This window comes from Prenolepis imparis, unplaced genomic scaffold (assembly GCF_030444845.1).
Source record: "Prenolepis imparis isolate NDT839.2.m4 unplaced genomic scaffold, iyPreImpa1.0 SCAF_11, whole genome shotgun sequence".
Lineage (NCBI taxonomy): Eukaryota > Metazoa > Arthropoda > Insecta > Hymenoptera > Formicidae > Prenolepis > Prenolepis imparis.
In genome coordinates this window covers 9,623,250-9,644,579 of record NW_028141169.1, presented here as the reverse complement: position 1 = coordinate 9,644,579, position 21,330 = coordinate 9,623,250, and the positions used below count along the sequence as shown (strand labels likewise).

The following is a 21,330-nucleotide window of genomic DNA, read 5'->3' as shown; positions in this document are numbered from 1 at the left end:
AGTCCCGACTATCTGGGAGTTGCGCGATTACCTCCCTCGCCGACTTTTCGCGGAAATGCGCCCTCGCATAATTGGAATCGAATAGAGAAAAGGGGAGAGGGAGGCGGCATCACATGCAATTGCGACCGCAAGGCAGAATGACTGGGTCATTCCACCCTGTTTTCTAGCGACTGAGGGTCATTGCGAGACGGCGAACCTTTCGAATAGCCAATGTCCTGCCACTTTCGATCCAGAAAGTGGAAATGCTAACATAATAGCGCGGTGGTAATAGCGTTGAGAAGGAACACAATTGAAGAATAATTCGCACAAATCGAATCAACACGAAAATAATACTGTTTTTTTTTTTTTCGAACAATATATTATTCCTATTTTTATTCTGTTTCTACTCAACAGAATGAAATTATTTGAATGAAATTAAATTGTAAAGTTTTGTGAATCTTTGGATATATTGTCTAAATTTTATCTTGTGTATGTCTAAATATTTTGCTTCAGAAAGATAAACTTTCTAAATTTCTTTACAAATTGAAACAATAGTATGTGCTTGATCTCCTGGTATAATTCTTTAGATAATTGAGCGTATATCGAAAATTAAATAAAAATAAATTTTTCTTTGTCAAATGATTTTGACTATATAGTAGGACTTTCATATGATATATATTTAAAATTTTTCTATTCCGAGACTATCGATTATCGTTTCTGAAATATAGTATAGAAGCTGAATATTGTAAATGACAAATCACGAGTCGAATCGAATGAAATGCTATACATATAATAAAATTCTACATTATATAAGATTTTATTATATATTTGGAATAAAATTATAATTAAGTGAATGTTACACATATAAACTTCTTGTTTAAAACTTAAGACAGTAGAGCAAGCAGCTGTCAATTGCCTGGTTTCATCACAACGATAAGATATGGCGATAAAAAGTAAATATATTATATCATTTTATAATCATAATCAAACGAAAAGTGTAATCACTCAAATCTAAACTTTCGACTTGTTATCGGAGCAATCTGACTTGACAGAAGACAGCTGTAAATACGATATTTGATGAATTTTTATGGAAAAGCTATAAAGGCAAATATTTTATAATAAAACAATGTAAAATATTTGTTTGTATTGTATTGTCAAAAGGAAATGGTCAATGTATCGTATATTGGATTATAAATCTCGTGAGTAATGTTTTTCCAAATTTACTACAAGACACATATCCGACAGGAAGAAAGTTTATCAGCTTATCAATTAAAAAAGGAACACGTATTCCTCCTAGAAGGCCTAGAAGATAGAGGTCTCGGACCCAAACTATATTTGCCCTTCTTATCATAGCGCATACCACACGTAGGCACTTGATACGCACATGTTGCGCGCGCGTGAGACACGCACACGCGTATACACAGACAGACCTTGGCTGAAGGGTGTCTGCGTCCATGGTACACGTTGCGGGATGCAGCGAGATGCGCACCCTTTGATATTATTAATGTCCCTAGCGCTCGACTAGTTCCTCTTAGTTTTTTTATTTTTTATTTATTATGATATAATATTAGATTATTGGAGGTAATTATGTTCAATGAATTGTGCTTCATTACCGATCAAAACTTGTATTTTTCACCGAAAGTAGTATTATTATGACCGAATAAAAAAAGTTGTTATTTGCGTTTTAATTTTTAAAAATAATCGAGGAATTCCAAGAGGAAAACACATAGAAACATGTTGAAACATGTTTAATTTTGATAAAAGAGAATTCGAGAAGACTTTGTACTTTTCAGAAGAGATATTTTCTATCCAGAAAAAATTTTCCTTCGCTCTTATTAGCTTTTAGTAGCTCTGTCGAAATATATGATGACACACCGAATCGTCACGTCACTGAGCCTTGGCCTCCAGTTAGGAGATAATACAGAGCGTCGATAAGATGCAGACTATTTTAAAACTTAACGACTTGACCCACTCGGGATCAACAACGGGATCGTTTGCATTCTCTCGTCTACCTGAAAGGCCTATCCTAATCACGCCTGGTCTGTAATATTATTGTCTCTCTACGGAAAGTTCCTAACATTCGAACACACATTAGTACAAAATTTTATTTTTGATTTAGAGAGATCGCACGTAAACTATGCAGGTTTATCGTTCTAACTTTTTATGACAATCCAAATATAAGATATATTACAAATATACATACAAGTTTTAATTTTGCAAAATGATACTTTTCGGCAAAGCATCTCTTCGTTTTCCTCATCAGACGAAATAACTTTATTGTCATTGCGATAACGCGTATAGTCTCGTTTAAGAGCTTCCAATGTATTTTTACAATTGTGCGACATTGTCGCCGTTTATTTGTCATCCATCGATTCATCGACGGCGAGAGATAATGAAGACTGTATATCGTGATTCAACGACAAGTTTGCAAAACTCCCGTACTCATGCGCGGTCACGTTGCGCCGTTAATTAGCTGTCTAGGAGCGCGAAATTGAAGGTATGAGAATAATTCTTCTCCAGCTTGCTAACACTGGACCGATAAAACTTGAATTTCCGTCAGCATCGATCTCTCTAATAGAAAATAGTTTATTTTTTAAAAAGATGAAATTGTCTTATCCCCTTGTATCCCCTTGTAACCTTCAATTTGTCGATCGCTTCTAGCATGTAGCTTGTATAATTTCCACGCGGTTGGTTCCGATTACGCGTCTCTGCGTGTAAGATAAGGATGTTGATTCGCTGAACAATGCGTGTCGGCGGTCTTTCGGAATACTTTTCGATATTTCTCACGGTCAAGGTCGCGCTCTGCGTCACCGACAAATTTATATTTAGAGAGACGGTTTAAAGAGAACCGACTCTCTCCTTCTTTTCCTATTAACATAGATCGTAGACGTCGCGGTCGCCGATGTCCTCGAACTTTGCCGAAATCTTCGCGTATCGATTTTTTTTTTCGCGAACCAAGTCACCCGCTGACAGCGAGACGCGGAACATAAGAAAAGAAAAAAAAATATGCGCGCGTCATAATCCTTTCGCTACAGACAGCCTTGATCATTTGCCACCTCACTTACGAGGACGGGACCGACCGTGTTCCGGGATTAAATTATGATGCAGGGAAATTATTGTCTGTTCGTTTCGCAACGCATAAATATTTTTTGGCCCTCTCTCTCTCTCTCTCTCTCCCATATTTGACATAATCTCCTTTTCGTCAACGTCATCTCTTCTCTTTAACTTCTTCCTCGCTTCGCTCGGTCTATGTCCGATTGCGACGAACAGACAACAGTGCTTAGCGGGACTTATCGTTAATGAACCTAACGTAAACACGCGGTCGTATCATCTGGAATATAAAACAGTTCTGCGAAGTCTGACGAAGAGAGAGCGCGCCAAAGAATTCTCCGTCTACATCCGAACAGTCGACGCCTCGAAATTTATGGCCATCGCTGCACCACGGTATGCAAATTTCGTCCGGATCTCCCAGAAACTCGTCGTTTTTTAAACCGCTTTTTATGAACCGATAATCTCGCTACTTGTGCCAACAGAAACAGTCGCGCATAAGTCGCGCTTGCATAAGACGTTGCTCGTAAACCGAATGTGGGTGTATTCGCGAAATGTGTATCAACGTCTCGACGAACGGTGAAAGTCATTACGGTCTTACGAGATCGCATGTTTCATTACATGATACAAGATGTTTAATAATTATCGATCTCTTTTTTCCATCGCAAATTTAAAATGTCAGCCTTTTAAATCTCTTAAAACATTTTCTAAAGATATCATTCTCTTTTTTAAAAAGCAGAAAGTCGAAGAATTCAGTAATTCAATTTAATTCAATAATTAATACGCATTATATCTTTGACGCAAAAAATTTATTAGTTTGTTAAAAATAGTTTTTAAAGAGAAGAATTTAAACGCAGAGAGGGAAAAACGCTCGTTAGAACTTGCGTGTGAATGTTTCGGGTCCTTATGTCTAGGTACACGTATTTCAGAATACGGGTAAGAGAAAAAAAATTAAACAGGCTCCTCACCGAGATCGGGAATAGAACTGGTGGGTTCCTCGTGATGGCCCTTGCTCTCGTTGGAGGTCCTCGCTCTGGGAGGCGGCGGTGGCGGCGGCGGTCTCATGCTGGAAGTCGAACTGACTACGACTGTGGCGGGCGGCGGCGGAGGTGGGCCGCTGTTTCTTCCGTGATTGCCGCGTATCTGGGACTGCGGTGACATCAACACCGTTTCGCCCCGCGCGTGCCCCTGGGGCGGGCGGGGGCACCAGCCATGCAGCACTCTTATGGCGCTGCGTACTTCCGCCTGCAATTCGGCGGCCCTATCTCTAGCTGTGTGAGCCACCTTCGTTACGGGGAACCCGCGCTATCGCGGGTTACACGAGAATCACGCGAGAGATAACACTCTCGTAGACTAACTATAAGTCGTGTCTCGCGTCCACTTCACTCACGTAACACGTATATACATATATGTATGATGCACTAAAGTCACGTTAAGAATACACTTTGATCAGTCTCACCGAGTCTCATAAAGACATTTCACTCTAATCTCTTTTCAACGATAGCGATTTTTATAAACAGTTAGGATTATTTAATCAGTGCACTCTTTCACCGGTTAAATCCAACGGTCAAGCAAAGAGCTGGAAAACGCCAATGAGCTAATCACTTTCTTCTGTCACGAATGCATTTTTCTCTCTCTTTGTAAGTCTGTCGAGCGATATTTCAGTCTGGAGAACACTACGAGTCATACTTTCCGCCGCGAATCAACTTCACACTCTATCTCTAGATCCATCAATAACTATATAAATTGAACTTGGAGAACACTTTCAGTCACTTTCCCTCACGAATGCAATCTGTCATCGTTTTCTCGTTAGACCGACCGAATGAGTATCGCGCAGTCACTTTGTCCCTCTCGTCGCGCGCACTCCCGCCGTATGATTTGAGTGTCACGGTCAATGTCTCACAGGGGCGCGTGGCAGGTGTCCGCAGGAAATACTCGCTCGCAGGAAGATACCGATCGCGAGTCGCGGGATGCGAGATGAGATTAGAGGAGAGCGAGGATGAAGGCGCGAGTGCGCGCTTCGCAGCCTTTCGATCGTGTGAATGAACGTTTCTTAGCAGTTGACCGAAAACAACAGTCCTCTCGGCACACGCGTCGTCCCTCGCGAGTCAGCGCCGACCTTCCCTTCTCTCCTACCACCCAAGCACCCACCACTTTCTCGCTCCCTCCCGGCGCGTCACTCTGCCCCACTCACGGTCGGTCTCCCCGTGTCTCTCACCCTCGTGCGCGCTGGAGCGAGAGAGACCGTACCGCCTCTGCGTCTACGGTCTATCGCCAACACAAAGGCGAGCGCGTCAACCCTCCTCCCTCCCCTTTCACCCTCCGTCGCGAGAGAGCCACGTTGAGATCACGCTGTCAAAACAAGACGTCTGACGTCTAGGTCGTCTCCGACGACTACGTCGACGTCTGCGGAGACGTTTTCTCACGTGGTCCCTCGCTCCGACGTCGTCTGCGCGCGCGTGCTACCCGGGGGATATAGCGGTACCGGATGCGGAAAATCCGCGTGCGGGCGCGCAAACTGGCGTACGTAGCGGTGGTTAACGTATACGTGATCGCTGATGCACAACGTTCTGACGGCGACAAGCCGACGACGCCGAGAACCGTCATCGGCGCCGGCGAAAGTGAGAGTGTGCCGGTCGTGGCGGATTCAGTGGTGCATAAGCACGGCGGGCGCCGCCGTCATCTCTTTCCCTCTCGCGTCGCCGCGCCGTGTTTTCTCCCTCTCTTCCTCGATCCGGTCTCCTCTCTCTCGCTCACCCTCACCCTCTCTTTCCCGTCCCTACGGGCAGCCTATAGCCGCCGGCAAGCAAAAGCGTGCACGCTCGTCGACCTATAGCGTCCGATGTGTCGTCGTGCTATCCGCGCGTATATAAAGCGGCTGCTCGCGCGATACGACCCGACACACCAAACCACGCAACACATGGTCACCCTCCGACTTCGCCCTTCGCTCGCCCTCCTCGCCGCGCCTCGCCGCGCCGCTCCGTCCTCTCTTCCTTCCGTATACGCGCGAAAGACGCGATCCCCGGATACAACCCCTTACCTATTGAATCCACGCGCAAAACAATGCGTGCTCCATGTAATAAATAAGTACTAATATTTAGTTGTCAGCAGAGAATTAAATTACGAGGCTAACGTGAGAGTCATTAAAATGATAAACAAAATTAACATATAAGTAGTAAGATGTGAAATGATTCACTGATTACAAATCTTTTTTCGAGGATTTAAATTTCCGCGTTTAAATGTCATTTTTGCCACGCCTTGGTTATGACGTTGAGAAAAGATTCTTTTGAAGATGCATTCGTCAAAGGGCCGAGTTGCATATTAATCCGCCCCTGCGTCAGCGATAGGCAAGGGTAGTTCGGTGCGCGCTGCGGTTGCGCGTCTGCTATCACATGGCCTTGTCCTTGAATGAGGCTTGTGAACCCGACTGCCGCTTTTATCGATCAGCCCCCGCATCCCGCTTCGACGCACTCGCTATAAGCATCCATCTATCTCGGTGCAATGGCGTATCTAGCAAAGGACGCTCCCAAGATCGCGGTTGCTTCTGTCTTTACATATATTAATATTTCTAACTAGTTTTGCATTTATATTATACATTTAATTAATTAAATGCAGATATATGATTCTTGAAATTTATGAAAACATTTGTATGATTCATGAAATAAGTAAAATTAAGTAAGTAAAATTCGAAAGCTTTCAACAACGCGTGAGGATCGATGCTAAAAGAATTCAAGAAGAAATAATAAGTAATCCAACGAATAGCGCGTACATAGAATACTTAACTAGAGACAACAAGAGGCAGACATAAGCCGAAATAATAAAATTTGCATACATTCGTGTATGTCGATATGTATGTAGATCGTAGAGCGTGTATTTTAGGGTTAAAACGAGATCCGCTTTTTAACCACCGCAAAACTCCACATAAAAGATTCACACTGAAACTGAGCATGCTTCGAAGGAGCCACTAAAGGGTTAAACGTACCTAATGTCTGATTCCACTTTTCGTCACTGTGAACTAAACCGGACATGCATCGTGCAACGACATCCGTCGTGTCTCTCTATTCTTAGGACGAGCCGTAATTTCTAAGACGAGTCCCCCTCGAGTCGCGCCGCAGAAGAATGGGACATAATAAGTATAATGGTGTGAGCATTAAACCCTTCTGAATTTCGACCGAGAATCCCTCTAGACGGTAAATTCACCGGACGTTCTAGGACAGTCCCGACGCAGGTCAAGGCCTCCCTGGATAAGGATCGGCGAAGATCCTATTATCCCTGCGTCTCGCCCAGTGACGCGACTCATCCAACTTGCGACACCCGCAAGGAACAAGCGGATGTGAATGCGACACGAGGGAACGAGGTGCGTCGCGGAAAGGGAACAGCTCTCTAATTTTATCGATCGACTATGACAGACATTTATCTCTACCATCGTATGTGCGATTCATAAATCCGATACCGTCCCGAACCAGTTTTTAAAGAGACTGCTCGACGAAAGAATTTCAATGAGACTGGTATGTAACTTTTTGAAATTGAAAATAATAGGATCAAAACGGCGGACAATTAAAAATCATCCCAGACAACGTCCAGACACTTGCCTTAAATCAATTGCCGTTGTGTATAGCTAGCTGTAAATTCCGGTCAACAAAGGGAGGGCTCTTTTTTAATGCAAATTTCAAGTTCAAGGCGAGCTTAAATCCGCCGGCCGTGACTCTCGATGGGCACGAGAACGCGTCTCGTGCGACATTTCAAAACTATTCTCACGAGGAAGTACGTAAGTACCATGTCATTGTCGTACGTACGTGAAGAGAGAGAATCGCGGGTAGCGTATTACGTGACCGGGCCTCGTAGCTGTTTAGATCTAGATGAACCTGAATCATCAAACCGGTCTGAACGCGCGGTCGTGTCGTGACATGGCTCAGCACGACTCTGTTGTATTAGGTCAAGACGCACGTTGTAGCACGCATGAGTTGGAATAGAGAAAGATCGACTATTGGAGAGTCGAGGGTTTCAATAAGGAAAAGAGATTGGTTATCGCGTATCGCGTATAGAGAAAGATATAGGTAAATGAATATGTATGGATTATGAATAGATAAATAGAAAGATAGATAAATTATAAGAGAGATGATAATGAGATTGGATAAAGAAAAGAGGAAGAAAGGGAGAAAATACGATCGATTTAAAACTATATATTCTCGGTTCTTATTTTCAGAAGTTTTCTGCGTTTTCTTAATCGTGCAACACTAGCTTATATAAAGCTATAAAAACATAATAAGTCTGTAGACTATAAAAATATTTTGAATTCTTGTTAGATATTAAAAAATTACGCTACACAGAGATTACAAAAAAAATAGCTGTAATTATAAAAATATATATAGATAATTTTTTTGCTTTTCTTATATTATATTTTAATGTTCTATATCAAATGCAATATGCATATAATATATACTATTATGTATCGTAAATGTATATTGATGTTGTGAATAAGGAAGGCTTTCTCCAACCAACCTTGAACCTCTATTGAAGCCTCGCAGCTACGTGAACTTGAACCAGTCTCTCACTTTGTCCTTACAACATTCTAAACTTAATGTATTCACGATATTCACGATAGATAACAGTAATATTTATCAAGCAATTAAAGAGCTTTATTTAAACGATAAGAAATAAGTTATTTTGAAATTTAAGAGTAGATCTTAATTTTAATCTTGTTCCTTTTTTTCAATGTTTTTAATATGTTATTACTTATTATTATTATTTTTTTTAATTTTAATTATCGAGCGCGTTTCCAGATTTTAAAATAAAATTAAATTTTCCGAAGACTAGTAACTGTGGAATGTTGTGTTTGCGACTATCGAGCACTTTGGTGTCAAAGACAGTTCGTCGACCAGAGTACGTCATTCTCCACTTTCGTTCTCCGTTAAAAAGCGCCGATGGCGATCACCCAACGAAAGCGAATCGCGTCGGCGAGAGTTTTAGAAACCGGATCGCGATCAACGGGGGTCCATGAAAAGTCGGTACGAGGCCGACGAACGCCGAGAGCGAATGTGAGAGCCGCTCAAGAAAGTGAAACTTTGTTTCTCCCTACGCGAATCGTGACAAACCAGCTTTGACTTTCATCGCTATCAATTACCGACGCCAAACCGGAGGAGAAACCGGCACGCTCGGTGCTAAACGAGATCTTCGATTTGTGCCATTCGCTGCGCTTTGATACAAACAGATGCAAGGAGAGTCTAAGACGCGCGCTGAATCTAAGACACGATTGACAACAAAATCCCCCAAATCCACAAAATTCTGCGTCCGATACCAGAATCCAACAGTCCACAATCGTATAACTCATTAGCGTTAATCGATCTACTTATTTCGTGTTCTAATTTTTAATTCGACTCTATTATTGTCGTTCGCTGCACCTAAGAAGAAGATCACACGTAGCTTCGAGCTACAAACGCGTCGATGTATACGTGATACTATGACCTACTTCTACGCACACACGCACGTTGCGCTTTCTCCTTTCCTCGACTCGGCTCGAAACGAGTGAATTCTCTGTCTTGATCTCTCTCTGTTAGCCTTGAACCTGGTCGAGAGTGCAAGTGGATCGGCATCGTGGCAAAACGTGTGGCGGGACGTCGGGTAGAGAGAGGAGGTAGGAGAGAGACCGAGTGAGAGACATATATAGTTGCTGCCGACCGAAACGGTTTTTGGTCGCCTTCGACGAAAGTGAAACGGCCTTCGAGAAGGAGCTTCCCGCGTGCATATGGACGCCATTGAACTAGTGACCTTCATATGAGAACCGGTCTTTGTTCAGAGCCCTTAGAGTTAGCGACCTAGCTCGTCGTAGGCCCTACTACCTAGGCCTGCTCCTTCTGTAGACAACAAGTCATTTACATGCGGCCAATACGAGCAAGATTACCTTTCAGCTTGCCTTCGGATCGATCGAAAATCGGATTACAGCGCTCGAAACTTTCTTTGAAAATCGATAGTTTAGCAGAAACATTGTTTCATGATATATTTCGGACGATTGCATAAATTTATTAACAACTGTAGAAAAAAATCGATTAATTTTACGAGCACACAGTATTTCACTTTTAAAATAAAATTTTGAAACTTCGATAAAGAAGCGAGCGATAAATTCCTTCGCGATAAAGTCAATAAAGTCAGGGTTGGTGTCTGGAAGGTTATCTAGGATTTCAATGTTTTCGGCGATTTATATCAGAAATAATTTGCTCACAAGGCTCATGCGATTTTCTTCAAACACGATATCGATCGATAGCGATACGAATTCGTTCAACCTTTCAATCTCGATAAATATTCCGCTGCATTATTGCAAAGATCTTTAGAAAAAAAGTAGCCACACTGCTTTCGCTACAATTAGCTACTTACAAATATCTACTTACGATACATATCTGTTTTATTCTCAGTAAATCATGATGGAAAGTAACTTTTTCCACATGAATATAATGATTCGGGAAAGCACGAGGGAATTATTTTTAAATCGAAACGCACACGGAATAGCTGTGCTATACATGAACGTGTTGCACAATTTTGTTATTTTATTAAGCATTAAACAACGCTGAGATAAACCGTTTTATGCACGAGAAACAAACATGTTGTCAAAGGAAAATAACGGCAAAATAATTTCCTATTAAAGTTGACATATATATTTATAATCGAACTTTTCTAAATTAAACTCTCAAAAAATTTAACTCATTTTATATATTAAATTAAAAATTAAATGATTAGATTAAATTAAATAGATAAAATATATTTTTTTAATATGACGATAAGAAATATCGAATATAATTCGCATAGAGATTAGATATGATTAACATGAGGAAAAAGTGTGCCGTAAAAGATTGATAAGCTTTCGACCGACAGATAACAAACCATGACCTGTCGCAAACTATGCTTGCACGGTACTAACGAGATGTGACAGCGCCAATTCAGTGTGATTTACATACCGATCTTATACAAGCATACATTTACAAGGAATATATCAAAGATACCGTTCAAAGATTTTTTTTTAATACTATTTTAGCCAATAATTATTATCAAATCGTGTAGATACGATCTCTTGCGACATTTACGCGTTGTCAATCGAGACGCGAATTCGTGACGAATTGAGCGATGATTAAGATAATTTCGGGATAAGCATTCCGCACAGACATGGAGACGTTAACAGGGAAAATAAATAATCGCGCGACGCGATTACGAAACTTGCCGCGCTGTATAAACGTCGGCATAAGCCGTTGTGTCGTATCACCTGCGATAATTTGCGTTAACATTGAGACCGAGCACGCGGACAGTTAGAGGACGGCTCGACTGATATCGTATCTACAGACGTGGATGCATTTCGTATCAATGTTTTTGTTTCCTTAACCTCGTGGCCTTCATCTGTTTTAAGTAGTTGGTATCTCGCGAACGACGGCAGCTTATTTGCCACAATTCAAATTTAAAAAGATATTTACGGTATACAGTAAGAACGTTTTTACATAATTTTAGTCGAACCGATAAGTTCGTACGACTTTTTACCGTAATGATGGATCACGCGCTATAAGGAAGTTTTAGGAACAACTCGTAAAGATTTATCTCTATCAGATAGCACGGTGTTCCATTAATTTCTGTACTACTTCAAGCTTGACATGTTTTACTTGTACATCATTTAGCATTAAATGTCATGCGTCTAATTCTAATATATCTTTTTTTATTTAATACAAAATGCAACAATGTTATCGAGACATGTTATCGTATTTAAGTCTAAATCGAATGTCTTGTTAATTATTAAGCAAGGCTATATATATATAATTGTCGTTGGTGATAGAGTTCAAATGTATATCCCTGGTCTAAAATTTTACAACGAACACGGAAAGACAAAGTCCCGACCTACCACAATGACTCTTGTGCAGTCTGAACAGAAATTTTCTTTTCCGAATCATCGTATGATACCATGATATCGCATTCCGGCTTTGACATTGAACTTCTTATCGAAGAATTGCATGGGATAGGCTGCGAAAACAACGAATAAAGCGAGTATCTGGGTTGGTGAAATCGAGAAATGATAATCTAGCGGAAATGCAGATAAATCGAGAAGTTTTGAAATTATTTAAAAATACGATTAAATCTTTGTAGTATTATTTCTTTTTAGGAAAACAGAGAAATATGTAACAATATTATTTAAAAAAAATTGCTTTATATATATTAATATAATTACAATATTAAATTTATACAATACATATTATATTGTAATATATTAAATTTATACAAATATAAATTTAATAGGGGGTTGAAAAGGAAAATGTATTATTATTGCTCTGGACTTATTGCGGTTCTTTCAGTTCTTGGCGGGGAACATCCTGCATGCAGGTTGCGTGTCAACCGGCGCCGAATGCAACGTCGCGACAACGAATTGATCTTTCGTGCTAGAAAGCCGACGTAACCCTCGTGCAACCCCCTCGGTTCAGGCTTTTTTTCAGATACTGCAGTCGATAGCGCGGTAACTAATTTGCCGGAAATAATGCACGCGAGTCGTATCGTTGACTTCAATCGCGCAATGGCCGGACGATAATTGATGGCTCGAAATTCACAAATCGCGTTCATTTGACTAAATTATTTGCAATTATTATCGTAGCATAATTGTCTGAGAAGCGCGATATAATTACAGAGTCTACGATTGCAGTTAGATATACGAATGTCTTTCTCTCAGTGAACATAAATCGATGTCAAAATGTAATTGATCGACTGCGATCACTCTCTGCGTCTGCGACTTTTGCCAACGAGCAAATGAATCGCGGTTTTTAACGCCCCGACGATGACACGACCGGATCCTTGCCGCGGAAATCTCGTCTCGACGGTGATCCGACGTTTTACGAATCGCTATTGTCGCCTCCGCTTCCTCTCCGTCAAATCCGCGAGACGACGGCGCACAATGTGCTACACACCCTCGCCGAGAGAGCTCACGGTCTAGCCTTGACTGCACGCGGGGGTTGCTATGGCGATAACCAGGCCCACACATACACAGGTCCGTCGCTTGCACAACCACCCCCGCGCGGATATAACTTCTCCCTGCGTCCCCTTGCCTCCCCCTACCGATTTGCCCCCTTCCTCCTCTCTCATAAACGGCGACGACCAAGAGTGTGACCCCGACCTTTCAGGTGGATGACCTCCGCTGCATCGCGGATGCGCGCGCAGCAACGGACCTCACCTAGACGCGAACCACCCCCTCTTTCGCCGGAGCTGTCCTCCGGGACGAACGTAAACGACTTCGCTCGAGAATAGGGTCGAGAAGATCCGCATATAGGGATGTTTAAAATTTCATAGGATATCGAATATTACTTGTATTCAATGAATTGAGAATACGTTAGTACTCTAAGGGATGATCAGGATGATCAGGTGTCATATTTAATATTTACATTTTTACGAATAAAGTTAAATAAATTTGAAAAAATTTTAAAAACTTAATATTTTCACGATTCAACAGAATATAATGCAGAAAAAACTAATATAAAAAAATTGTCTTAAATAATTAGCTCAATAGATCATACGATTGTAATTTAGAGATAAATCAGAAAATAAATCTGTTTTATTTGCGAGATCTTTGTATAACAAATATTAATACTTTCTCTGAATACCTTTTCTTAATATTTCGCAGAAGATTATGATGAATATACAAAGTATTTATATTAAATTGTAGAAAATATGGTTCGTCATATAGGTATAAATGTATTATAACTTTTCCGTAGAAAATTGCACTTGTGTCTCTAGCGCGAATCGACAGGTGTGGAAAAAAGTTTATTCTCGTCGGGTATCATTGACCCGGTCACTACTCGATTGTATACGCGGTGCACTACGCCTATGCGCCAGACGTCGAGGGGTTGCTCACCCCTTCCTGTCTGCACCCTCACATGGAAACGTGGCTGAGGCTTTTGCACGGACAGTACCACTCGAGTACTCGACCCCACACTCTCTCCCTCATTCCCTCTTTACTTCCCTCGACGTCTCTGTTCTTTTCTCCCTGCTCGATTTCGCACTACCCGAGAATTAGACGGCTCAGTGGAAATTTTCACCATCATTAAAATTATACATTATTTGCACTTGCAGAATATATATTAAAGAAATAAATTAATGGCAAATAATTGGACGAAGAGAAAAAGCTCTGTTTCTAGATCATTTTGTTAAACATTCTATATAGAAATGTGGGCGAAGAGCCAGTACTATAACCAAGAGAAATAAGAGGTATAAAAGAAAATGTGGAGACGTTCTTAGAAAGAAGCAAATAATTTATCATAGAGAACCTTTTATCTTTCCAACCGGTCAGCCAAGATTGTTCAGTGATGCATAATAAAATATTTTACTATATTTATTCTTTGAGACGCGTAAATAAAAAATAAATGTAAAGAAATCTAACATCAGTTATATTTGAAGTATATTATCGATAACTATATTTCATATATTTTATATCTTATATTTATATTTTATAGTTATTGATAATGTGCAGTCGTATAATTATCAATGTTAACGATTTGCATTTTTTACGATGTCTCTATGTTACGAAATTCTATCGAAAAATATAATTCTATCTATATAGGATAGCTTAGAACTTGGGAGTTTCTCTTAGATTAGCTTCTTTCAGATAGCAAGAAATTCGACAATAAAAAACGCTTGTATGTTTTCGATTTTATCATAACTAGAGGTTCTCCGGAAATCGAATAATAATGTATAGTGACAATAGTAGGGACTATGGCCGACGAAGGGTCGATGAATGCGTAAGCAAATGCATCCATGAAGACGAAGCCCGAGGCTAAAGGGAAAAGATGGTAGGTTTCTGGGTGGAGGGTGTCTGTCTAGACGGATCGTTGTCTGGAGTAAACCGTGACCATGAATCGACGTCTTGTTACTGTGGTAGGAAGAAGTGTAGGATTAAATGAGCATTGCGTGAGAGGTACATTGTCTTTGAACTTTGATAGAATACGTTACGTAGCCTTCAATCACTATCCGCGCCCAGTTCTATGAAATTCTCCAATTATTTCTATGATATTTTTTATTTTAACTCTTATATCTTTAATCTAAGAACGAATTATTTTTACATACAAAAACGAACGAGAATTTCGCCAAGTGTAAATCTTTTATATTATAAAAATACTTCAAGGTAATTCGTGCAAGACAAATCTCTCTGTGAATGAAAAAAAGATGATTTCACTAAAATACATTGTAAGTCATTAAATTGCGATCTAATTTAATTAAATTCTTTCGAATAAATAATAAACTTACTTCACGCTGCGGTAAAAAATCTTTCGTGCATATCTACACGCGCACACGGGAATTATACAAGAGAAAATTGGACTTTCGTGCCTATCATGCGGTTAAGGGGATGCATTCGAAAATCGCTACCGCTGGCCAATGCCCCTGAAGCTTAATGACCTCGTGACTGTGTACACCAGCAGCTGGCCAAAGCCCCCGAACATCGCGTGCACGCGAAACGAATGTTGCACGCATCGTTATCGTCAGAATAATGATACCTGGTCCGCGAATCTACCTGATCGAAACTTTTGAACGTTAGAAATATACGGGAAAAATAAAGCGCGAATATTATCGATTAAAATTCGATGATCTCAGAAAGGCGACAACGTAACATTTAAAAAGTAGTAATTTTATAGTTGTATGCAAAAAATATCTGCACTGCATTAAAATTTTTAAATTGCATAAGAATTTCTAATTGTTAATTCGTACAAACTTCGATATTGAATTTATTTGCTTCGTACTATTTTACAAAATATAAATATGATTTATACAATTTTTTTGTTAATAAATATTTATTGAATATTTAATCATTATAAAAATTTACTCACATGTAGACTAATTAGGAGAAAAGAGAAGTAATGCTATATTTTTTTATATTACATACTGTTTTAACCGACGAAAAATCTCAAAATTACAATTATGAATCGAAAACATTTTTGTAAAATTCTTGTAAGGTAGATTCTTTTATCAACAATCTCTAATTATATTAGATAGCCAAAATGGGCTAATGCATCCTAGGACGTGGCAATGGCATAGTGGCACTGCAGTGCGAGAGAGCGAAAGTTCGCCCCAGTGCCGCCATCCTGTCTGCAGAATTTCGTCCTCCGTGTCCGGACACCCCACCGACATTCCCTCCCGTTGCACCACTTCCTCGCAAGCTACCTCCCCATCGCATACACCAAACAAGCGTCGCGTCGCACCCCGGGGCTATTAACGTTCGCCAGCGTGTATTTTGAAAGAACTGGTATGCTTAGCATCGTGCATTTAATGCTATTTATTATAAGGTTAAATTAAAAAAAAAAAAATATTAAATGATATATTTGTCTGACAATGAGTGCAATTAAAATTTCACGATAATAAACTGCAATAGGTCTATTGCTTATTGCAATATTATTTTTTTCATGATCTTTTGAATGAAAAAAAAAAGAAAAAAATAGAAAATCTAACAATAAGATCGAGAAAAAATTGCATCGTGATATACAAAGTTATTTCATCATAATATATTTTATTTATATTTCAAATATAGATAAGCTTTTAATCATCTAAAGATCCTTTAAAAAGGAATGTTGTCGAACAAGAGGAAGCTCGGCTCAAAGGGTTAATGGGTCTTCTAGGTTGGCAACCGCCCTGTCTGCGAGCTCGCGGGTCTTTTTGCTCATGCCAGTCGGGCAACGAGGGAGTTACGGCTACGGAAGAGCGAGAGGAAAGTTTGCCCCAGTACGTTGCACCCTCCTTCTCTCTTTACGCCCCTCTCCGCGAGACCTCTCAGTCCCGGGAGCCTTGCCATCCCCCGACGACGCCATCCCCTTGGTCCTCCAGATCCCCGGGTCCCCTTCCGCTACATATATGTCGTCCCTCCGAGGCGTCAGCCTCCCTCCCGTCCGTTCTACCCGGCGCGGCGTCCCGGTATTCCCGTATTCCCGTTTCGCCGCCCCCGAGTCCGCGCTGCATCGCCGCCAAATCAATACCGGCAGACATCCTAACTCACTGGAGGTCAATGCCTCGTTCCCGCGAGCGCCGACGACCTCAACCTCCTACCTTCCCTACCCTACAACCTCCTTCCAGAAACCAGACGAGGGCTCTCGGCCGTGTGGGGAGGCGACTTCCATCTCTGACGCTGCCTCTCTGTCACCGCGGTTGTGCGAACAAGACGACGCGACGAGACCGTGGCCGACCAATATCGAATGCATCGTCAAATCTTTTGTCGACGCTTCCAAACGGTCGCGGACTTTTGAAAGTCAGATGAGGGGAGGAAATGCTCATTATACGACGATTCAAATATATTAACTACATTTTTTTTTATTCTTTAATCTCTCTAAAATATATACGATCTCGCGTATCGATTTATTTCGTAATTCTTGGTAATTGTTATTTTACAATTAAGCGCTAATTAAGCGATAATTAAGCGCTATTTCTTTACGCGCAAGAAACAGAGACGAGAAGGTACGATGACGTTGATAGAAGTACTGCGCCAAATGGAAATTACTCTCTAGAATGCAGCGATGCGCGCGGGATCACGATGAAGACAATGATATTCAAAAGCTCCCTTTCACATTTGTCTTTGTACTCGACGAACCCCGCCTTCATTTCTCCGGCGGGGAGTCGCGTAGCTGCAGCCAAAAGATGCGAAGATACGGTAGACATGCCATTGCAATTGCGCAAGCGTTCTGTTTGATCATTCCTATCACGCATCTTCCCAAAGCCTCTTCACTTTTTAACGGTTGGACGAGCAATTACGTATCACGAAAGCAAATGCCTTTGCTTTTAGATATTTTTTTCTGTTATCCATTTGATTTATATCGATCGTTTATTTTTTTTGAAAATTTGCAAATAATTAATGCGATCTAAATGAATTAATTCCGCTCGATAGAAAGCATCTAACGCGGTGACGCGACATTTGCTCTAGACCTAGAGGAAAACACTGTGTCGTGCACGGATGCACGTAAAATTAGATGGTGCATTCAACTCTCTTGTACTCGTGCCAAGAACCGCTCGTACCGCGACAGCTCTTCTTGCAACAGTGGATGCTGCGACACTATGCTGCGACAGCCGCGATGGCACCAATGCCCTTGTTCCAAAATGATATCGGCTCCCGCGAACGTTGTCGACGAATGTTTTTCCGCATTGGCGCCATATAATCTATAACTCTTAATAACGTAGGAAGGAAAAGAGCGACGATAAATAATGTTGGAAGAGCAGAATCCAAACGTTATTCTTAAGTCTTATGGTGGAAACGTCCTGCATCTATTCTAATCTTGTAAATCTTGCATTTCAAATTATCTTAATCTTAAATCCAGAATTATAAACTTGAATTTTATATAAATAGAATATTCTTTATATTATTTATAATATCTAGTCTATATAAAATTCTATATATCTCTATTCTTTTATATAATTCTATATATTATATATTATATATATATATATATATATATATAAAAAATCTTCGGTATATATATATATATATATATATATATATATATATATATATACCGAAGATTTTTTAATGTTAAAAATAAAAGCAGTATAATAAATTCGTCATTTTTTTAAGTACGATGCACGATCCATCAATTCTGTGAAAAGATTAAGCTTTACGAATTCTGGTTTCTATAAATTTTAAATGTGTTGACTTTTAGATTTTTTTCGATCATCGATTTCATCGACTCATTTGTCCTTATGAAGACCGATTAGGCGCGAAGAAAGGGAGACCGTCTAACAATAAGAAGGCTAACGCACTACGCACAAAGGGTGTCGCCCTCATGAACAAAGGCAGCGTGCGTAAAGTTAAACCGCAGTATCTAGCCAGTCAGGTCGTACACCCTTGGTAGAATCTCGCTGTTTGCGTCTCTGGTGTAGATACATTGCACTCGGACAGAGTAGAATGCGCGACCACAAAAATGTTTGAACGATAAGACGACCGGACTCCTCGACATATAACGTTCTATGTAATTGCACAATTGAACATGAAACGCATTGTTCTCATGTTCTTTAAGCATTAATCAGAAACAAAAGCAAGGACACTGTTTCAGATTGTAATGAAATAGCCATAATAAAATATTAATTTAATACAAAGTAAATCAATAGGATTATATTATTACAGCTCGTTAAATAATGTTCTATAAATATTTGTTTATTTGTTTATCAATTGTTCAACTAAAAAAAGCAATTAATTTAAAAATAGAATTATTTTCTAATAGAAAAAAATATTGATAAAAATTACTCTTTTTAATGTATCAGCAATTATGAAATACTTTACATGTTCGAAAAACTAAAAGACATCTTGCTCGTTAAAAGGAAACAGAATAGATAAAATAGCTAGATGAAAACACATCAACGACGCAAGATGCATCGTTCTCCAGGGTGACGTTCCAGAAATAGCTCAAGACATTGCGGTCCAATCGCCGCTGCTTTCGTTCATCAGTTCAAGGTTAAAAGCGCGTCGCCATCGCGTGGTAGCTACAACTTCCATGCGACCGAAATACATCCCCTCACTGATATATAAATACAACGTTCGAAAAAAAAAAAAAATTAAAGAAAAGGATGCTGAACGACGTATGCCGATAACCTTCCCTCAGACATCGACGTCGCGATATACATATAGGAAACAGAATGAAAACTCGTAGAATTTTCTACACTATATCTCGTTATATATCATCAGATTTTTCTCATAGCGTCTGTACAACGTATTTAAAAATGCATTTAAATGCATTCGCGAGCGATAAGAGTTAAGAATCACGTATCATCTAAAATGCGTAGCACAGGAGATCTATGAGACCTGACACGTGTCAGAGATTTAATCTAAATTTGATTCGTCGAAATCTGAAACTTGTGAAGGCTAGCATTTCTCTGAGGTATGTAATCTGCAAAATTTAAGAGCTAGATTTCAACCAAGTGTGTTTTATGTACATGTATGTATAAAATCATGAATAATCACACGACTGACTTTCATTGTGCAGCAAGTATCGACGCGAGCTCAATCGTCACGCATGGACGTGTTGCGTGCCTGTGAAAACGAATTAAACATTCCGTGATCGACGGACGCGATGAGGTTATCCGCAATAGATGCATTGACCTTTACAATGGATACACCCCGGCGTGTCGATGACACTGTGTTCTATAAAGATACCCTGAGGAGGTAGGGCCTTTCAGTCTTTGTCTCGCTCTCGTCCGGCAGTCGTTGAACCCAAGCGTTGGGGACAACACACTTTGAACTATGCACGAGCGTAAATTAACTGCAATAACGCAAGTCCTTCGAAAGGATACGCGTTCACCGGAGTGTGCAGGACTCTTTTCCCCGCATGATGAAAGTCGGCAAGAAATTAAATTACTCGCGCGACACGTTAATCTATTTTATATTTCATATCTCTCGTATATCGCACGTTGACACTTTCAATGTTGTTCGTGATGTACTACTTTCTTGCAATGTTTACTGTAGATGTCATTGTTCTTCGCTCATCCACCTCCTACGAAGGTCACACGAGCCGAGAGTTAGGTTCTTTTGTGATAATGCGAGAATAAAACATTATATCTTATGTTTACTCGCAACGATTAAAAACAAATCTTCAACAGGCAATTGAGAGAATTTTTATACTTTTATCTAGCGCTCTTTACGAGTCAGATAAGTACAATTATAAATTATAAGACATAAAATTAGTAACAATAGACTGAATATTCGAAATGATAAACGATAGAAGGAAGGAGACGCGATAATACAGAAAAGCTAGAGGAAATCTACCTAGGATTCGCGACGCGATGAAATTCGCAGCGACATGCGTATTTTGTTCTCGGTATCGGCGCGAAGGTGCGATGCACCTACGTGCAGCCGGGTCAAGGTCGTACTCCTCGTGCGCCGGGCCGGCTGAGTCATTCGTGCAGAATCGTGCATGCACAGAGTGCTAGGCGTGCGAGTGCATCGAACCCGAGATGACCGTTGCAGCTGCAAGCGCGATGCTGGTAGCTCGCCTCGGTCGTTCCCGGTGAACGTCGGCCTCCTTCGGCTGCATTCCGCGTGCATCAACCCGAGAGATCAGCATCGAGAAGCGCCGTCGAGTGCAATGCCCAATACCGCGTTCGCGCGCGAAACAGCTGCGCGAACGCGAGACGGAGAGAGCGCTCCTTCTCCTCGGGAAAGAGGATGCGACTCTCGGAGGAGGCTCGGAGGTCGAAAAGAAGAGAGAAACCGCGGAGGAAGAAATGCAGGATCGCGGCAGGATCAACCGCGAGCGACATCCGCCGATCGGAAAGCCGAAGGGATGCGTTTGATGGGGACAGCGCGCCGAAATGAACTTGCAACTGATG

General features: G+C 40.7%; 2 protein-coding genes across 2 annotated transcripts in view; one reads left to right on the top strand and one right to left on the bottom strand.

Moving 5' to 3' along the window:
* The window catches only part of E75 (ecdysone-induced protein 75), a 92,998-nt gene extending 87,684 nt beyond the window's left edge, over positions 1-5,314 (bottom strand). Inside the window, exon 1 of the mRNA XM_083050231.1 lies at positions 3,996-5,314. Within this exon, the coding sequence (XP_082906357.1) occupies positions 3,996-4,188 (193 nt within the window). The 5' untranslated portion in view covers positions 4,189-5,314. The remainder of the gene's footprint in view (positions 1-3,995) is intronic.
* Positions 1-21,330, top strand: part of LOC145943035 (uncharacterized) — a 176,885-nt gene that overhangs the window by 153,619 nt on the left and 1,936 nt on the right. The gene's annotated exons all lie outside the window — the stretch shown is intronic.